Raw genomic sequence first — 6,187 nt, 5'->3', positions numbered from 1 at the left:
TCGATTCATCGGAATCGATTCTTTTTTTCCCGATTAATCGATTATAAAAATCATAGCTCTAAAAAATAATCGATTCTCAAAATCGATTCTTTTAACAAATTACGGCATCACTACCGCCAGTCGCTAGTCTCCCCACTCCTCTTATTATGCGAGAGAGAGATGGAGAGCACAATGGTGGAGAGCATGTGAGAAGGATGAGAGCCATCCCCACAAGAAACTAAAGTCACTTTAATCTAGGGACTTTACAAGAAACTGTGCGGTGCCGCCATCTCTGAGCGAGCCCGCGAATCACGTGGCCGGCGAGCTCGGCGCAGATGTCGCGTCGGCGTCACTCGACAAAATTGATCGGTGCGCGGTTTACAACACGGTCCAATATTGCGCGGGGAGAGAGACTTTTTCTCGGGAACAATGGAAGACACCATGACCCCGACGATAATGGAGATGTTCAATTCGTTCCAGGACTCTCTGAACAACGAGCAGGAGGTGCGCGAGGTGTGTATCCGCGTGTTCCCCCGAGGACGGGGATTAGGTTATGTCGTGCGACCGATGTTGCATCTCGGCGTCGCGTGGATCCGATACACTCGGCGATTCGTCAGCTCCGTGTCCTCGACACCTAGCCGGTTTCGATCGCGTTTACTTAAACGTGAATTTACATCACGGTCGTTGAGATCACCTCTTTATAGGCTCGGGCCGGGTCCTTTCCGCGTCTGTAAAAAAAAAAACGGATGCGAGGAGACGCAACATTGCCGTTAGCTTAAATCGCATTTAAGAGGGTCCCTTAGCCATCTTTTTTTACTGATACAGCCAAACTCTTTAGAATGTGTGCTTGATAAAGACCTAAAAAAAGTCCCGTCTGGGCCGTTGAGCGGTTCACACGTCATCCGACGGAAGATAAAATTTTTGATCCTGCGGGATTGCATCATCCAATAGAGATTGCATCATCCCGCGCGAGGCTCGGTAGTTGGGCCTCTTCATTGTGTGACATTAAAAACGGGATTACACGTTAGGAGATTTATATCATCAAGTCAAGACTATTGGTTCGTCGTGGTCGTGTCGGCTCGATACAGGAGCCGGGTGCCATAAGATAAAGAAGATAAGGACCTAAACCCTTGGTCGAAACGTCGCGCTGTATATTCTTTTATTTTTAATTTATTAAACACGTGTCAGTTAAGGTCGACTAAACTCATTCATTGTTATTTATTACTGACAACCTAAAAAGATTATCATGTTCAAAAGATTGGGCTTGTTTTCTGTTCCTGCACTGGTAAACTAGTGCACACTAGTGCAATAAATTGGAGTAAGACAAGTATATTTTTTCTCATTCTAGCTTACTGCACTAGTTCACCAGTGCAGGAACAGAAAACAAGCCCATTGACGGAAAAAAAGATGGCTGAGGAATCCTCTAGAGCGCAGTGAAACACGTTGTCAAAGCTTTGTAACATTTTTTTACTCTGCCGCAGCATATCCGTGTCATCGTGAAGAATATAGAGAGGAGCTCCAGGGACATCCTGATGACATTGCAAAATATTCACACGGTGCATCAAACAATGGAGGAGAACATAAGTAATAATGTTTTTAGTGATAAGTTTCTGGTCGTTATTGTAATATATTCCTGTTACGCAATAAGTTTCCACTTGCAAATTACAGTCGTGTCGGAATATTGCTCAAGGGCGAGAGAGATATTCGGCGACATAAGGACAGAATACGCAAATCTGGCTGCAGTGGTACCGACTAATCAGTATTATCGTTATCACGATCAGTGGCGTTTTGTCACCCAGAGGCTGTGCTTTCTAGTTGCTCTAGTTATATATTTCGAAGTTAAAGACTTGGTCAACAAGAAGACCGTCGCTGAAATACTGGGAGGTATGTAAATGGCTACATTCAATTGTGTAAATTATTACAGATGCATCTCTGTTCTGCACTTAATAATCTAAGAATAATTGTCGTTACACTTGTAGTGAAGAACAACAGAGAGGACGGCTTCCATCTAGACCTGGAGGATTTCTTACTGGGTCTGCTTCAGCTGTCTGCCGAATTGGTAGGTATTCCTTGCAGCTTTCTCACGCGATAGTTTATCGTAAACGAGGTGTTTCTTCCAGAGCCGCTTCGCTGTAAATAGCGTCACGAATGGTCATTACCACTGGCCGATGCAGATCGCGACATTCGTTAATGAACTGAACGCAGGCTTCCGGCTGTTAAACTTGAAGAACGATATATTGAGGAAACGGTTCGACGCCCTCAAGTACGATGTGAAAAAGATCGAAGAGGTAGTGTATGACTTGTGCATCCGTGGTTTGATACAGTCTCCCCAGCCTACTGAAGAAACGCCTATCGAAGAGACGCCTACCGAGTAGATTTCTATATCTTTCCATAATATTTTACATTAATATACCTCCATGTGTACAACGTTGTGCTACGAGAGATATATGGTGTTCATATACATATATGTATAAAGAAAAAAAACATTCATTTAGATTTTTATACTTTGATTATTAAGTCAGTAAAGAGCTAATGTAATCGAATTATTTCGAATATTAAAATAAGTTATCTCCTTTCTTTATATTTGAACACAACACTATTACTTAAAGTGTTTAATTTTTTAATATCTAGATGAATCTATATAATTTATTCGATGTACTCGGTCATAAGTAAATTATATAATTTATTTTGTGTGAATTTTGCTTTATATTACGATAGAAATAACTGTGTAAAAACATGATAGACCACAGTGCGATATTTTAAAAATTATATAGATATTTAAGATTTTTAGTTGTACGTGACTTAACCCTTAAATGATTTTTGTTTTTATGATTTTATTGCTGAATATGATACAACAAAAGGAGTACAATAAGGGAAAAATGAGAAAAAAGTCTATCTTATTTTTACTTTTTCATTTTTTATTTTTTCAAGAACAAAAGGGTGTGTTGCCGAATGACAACATCATGAAATTAGAAACATATGAAATGGTATGTACATACGATCGGTATGTAGCCAATCGACTACAGTGTACGCTTCGTCAATGCCGTACATACATTCAACGCTACCCACCTAGATATCGGTATGTTGCCGAATGGCAACATGATGCATTTAAGGGTTAAATTCTGGTATCAGGAATTTTGCAAATCGAGATGTCCAAACCATGTTCTTTATTTTGTACGTATATATTCATTAATAAATAGTTATTGCATGTACGCTTCTTGTTCCCCAACATAGCATCGACCAAGTCCCCTCTTTAATAGCCTTTATTAAAGTCAAATACATTTATCATGCTCTCTCCGTTTACGTATCTAGCATAATTTTCAGCGAACAGCTTAGCGACGTTTTGCGGAGTCACCACGGCCGAGTTATGAGGTGAGATGGTTACCTAAACGGGCACATCAGAGTATCATTAATAAGTTGTAGATAAAAAGCTGTATGTGATAATTAAAAAAAAAAGGCAATAACCTGTGGAAGGCCCCACAGCTTGCTCTCTCTTGGCAGCGGCTCTTTCTCAAACACATCCAGAATAGCGGCGGAAATCCACTTCTGCTCGAGGGCGTTTATCAAGTCCGTTTCCTTGATAACGGAACCGCGCCCCACGTTAATGAAAACTGCACTCTTGCCCTTGCAGTGTTCCAAGACGCTGCCGTTTAGGAGCCCCACTGTGTCCTGAGTCGAGGGCATAATATTAATCACGTAATCGCAATTTTTCAGGATGTCCGGCAAGCCATCTGCGGTTCTGTGTTCGTCGAGATACGGCGGCTTCTCCTTCGGAACGGTACGCGTCAGTCCCCAGATAGTCGCCCCAAATAACTTGAGTTTTTCCGCCACTATGACAATACCAGAAAAGAAGAGAAAAAAACATGAAGAACTATAACTTCGTCGCCTGCCTGACGTCGGATTCAAGTTCTCGTTTGCAACTTACCCGACTTTCCTATCGTTCCTACTCCCAAGATACCTACGGTTAGATCGCGTATGAGCCTGTGATTCGTCAATTTGCCTTCCTGCTTCCACGCAGCAAGCCTTTGGTTCTCGTACTGTTGCCTCTGATCGCGCTCGTAATTCACAATCTGGGCTATCAGGTATTCGGACATGGCCAGGCCGAATGACTCGTCGGAGAAACGAGTCAGTATATAATCCTTTCGCGCGTTCTGCATAAGTGGAGCCAAATTGTCCAAGCCGGCCCACGTCGCCTGTACCCACTTGACCGACGTCAATTCATTCGCGTAGGGTATTAATAAATCGCAATCGGCCACCAAAATTTCTGCCGCATTAAGCTTGTGCAACGTATCTGCTTGCCCTATATTTAAAAAAATCCTTGCTGGGTAAAAAAAAGTCGCGAAATGCCACCGAACGAGAGATATTCAAGCAATAAAACTCAGCTATACATACAAAGGTGAAATTTCTGAAAATTCTATCTTTCTATCGCGAGTATTTTTCAAACGCCGATGCAGTTTTACGTCTAAAAGATTTGGAAGGTGACTTAGCAAAATGGTCCTTTCGCACAATTTAGACTTAGACTCCTATAACGTACAAAAGTAATAGAACTTTTTGCAGAATTTTAATAATTGTAAAATGTAGGGTACAAAGTTCGTTAACTACCACGCTCGAAACTATTGGCAAATTAATATTTTTAACGTTGACTTAAAAAAATTGATCAAATTCGCGTGGCTCAAATGTGACAGACACAAATTTGAAGGAATAAATGACTAAGAGCCGTGGCAGGGCTGCTAGTGTCGAAATATTAATTTAAAAAACAGTGTATTCTCTCATTTTACAAGACGATGATATCGGTAGGGTTCGGTTGCGGATAATAATCTAAATAGAATGGTCCGCCGTTCAGGCCACGCTCGCCGAAAGGCGAACGGAGTCAAACTTTCCCGCGGCGGCGGCGCGCGCGCCCCACCGCGGCGGTGGCGGGAGGCCGCGCCAGTGGCAGTGGGAATTCGACACGTGCTCGTCGCGAGGGGGTTATCGGCGGCACGCGGGACGACTTTGCGAGCACGGGAATCGCGTGCCGTGGCGCGGTCGCGTCGCGACGTGCGCGCGCGAGGCGCAGTTACCTGGCGTCACGTCCGAGACACGCAGACTCGGCAGCAGCGAGCGCAAGTGGTAAGATAACCTAGGAATCGCGGATAGAATCGCGACGGCCTGCGACATGTTGCACACCCGACGTCGCCGCGAGCCACGGTCCGTCGCGATTTCCGCGACGGGCGGCTACGTGAGTCAAGCGCGCGGCGTCCGCGCCGCTTAATTTCCGCCCTCGGTCCTTCCTCGCTCGGCGGCCGCGGCGACGAGGCTCGCGGCGACACGTGACGTCGCGTCGCGCGTTTGGCGCCGTTCCGCGGCGAACGGCGAGCGGGCGCCGCGCGCGGACAATTGCGGGCGCACCGCCGGCGAACGCGTCCGCCTCGGTGCGCGATACTCGGCGCGCCCGCTGTCACCCGCGAGTTTCTCACATTTCGCTGCCCGGGGTACAAAACGATCGCGCCCCGATTTTCGCCTCGAGCGCGGAATCGAAGCGGGCGAGTCTCGCGCGGCGAGAGTCGGAGAGAGTGTGTGCTGCTTCTCGTTTCGGATTTGGCGCGCGGCTCGACGGCGGACGCGGCCAACTTCAGGCGCCGGCGGCCGCGCATGCGCGACAGCCGCAGGAATGGTTCCGCCTGAACTCATCTCGTTTCTGTTTTCTCTTTGTAACGATAGAAAAAAAAATTCCCATTTTTCCCGGCTGTGTCGCGATTGAAAACCTAAACTTGCGGAAAAAAAAAACCGCAGAGTACAATCGCGACAACGCGCGCGGACGGGACTTTAATTTTTTTTTTTTGCGGATATTCTGCGCCTCGCGATTCATGTCCGCGATCCGCTCGACGCTGCAAATGCTTGATAGCGTTTTTTCTATTGTTTTCTCAATTGGAAGAAAACGGAAGAAAAACGCTTGGCTGCATTTGAAGCGTCGAGCGGACCGCAGCCTACACCTGTAAATTCTCATTTCAGGATCCCGCGTTGGACGCTGCGGGTGCAAGAGTCTACGCGAGCAACGTACGGGGACGAGGGACGAAGACGCCGAGGGAGTTTGTTAAATAATACAGCACCGACGCGTGTGCCGTGCGTCGATTCGCGCGTGCGACGGCCCTCTTCCTCTTCGGCGCGCCTCGCCGACGTCGCGCGGCTCTCGCGGGTGCTCGCGGTGTGTGTACGCGGCACAGGG

At 46.3% G+C, this 6,187-nt stretch overlaps 2 protein-coding genes across 2 annotated transcripts; one reads left to right on the top strand and one right to left on the bottom strand.

Annotated features, from left to right (window-relative positions):
- Positions 1 to 301: 301 nt before the first annotated feature.
- On the top strand, positions 302 to 3,191 carry LOC105558402 (translin). Its single transcript, XM_012006062.1, has 5 exons — positions 302 to 492; positions 1,461 to 1,563; positions 1,648 to 1,863; positions 1,959 to 2,038; positions 2,100 to 3,191. The coding sequence occupies exons 1-5, from the start codon at positions 409 to 411 to the stop codon at positions 2,352 to 2,354; spliced, it is 738 nt and encodes a 245-aa protein (XP_011861452.1). The 5' UTR covers positions 302 to 408; the 3' UTR covers positions 2,355 to 3,191.
- On the bottom strand, positions 2,875 to 5,296 carry LOC105558403 (glyoxylate/hydroxypyruvate reductase HPR3-like). The gene is made up of 4 exons (XM_012006063.1): positions 5,043 to 5,296; positions 3,905 to 4,279; positions 3,445 to 3,809; positions 2,875 to 3,364 (listed from the first exon to the last, which is right to left on the bottom strand). Exons 1-4 carry the CDS (start codon positions 5,137 to 5,139, stop codon positions 3,233 to 3,235), a joined length of 969 nt encoding a protein of 322 aa, XP_011861453.1. The 5' UTR covers positions 5,140 to 5,296; the 3' UTR covers positions 2,875 to 3,232.
- Positions 5,297 to 6,187: the final 891 nt, after the last annotated feature.

Source organism: Vollenhovia emeryi, unplaced genomic scaffold, assembly GCF_000949405.1.
Source record: "Vollenhovia emeryi isolate VEMERY1.0 unplaced genomic scaffold, V.emery_V1.0 DF939347.1, whole genome shotgun sequence".
Classification (NCBI taxonomy): domain Eukaryota; kingdom Metazoa; phylum Arthropoda; class Insecta; order Hymenoptera; family Formicidae; genus Vollenhovia; species Vollenhovia emeryi.
Note: the sequence above shows the minus strand (reverse complement) of the source record. Positions and strands in the feature narration are given on the sequence as shown.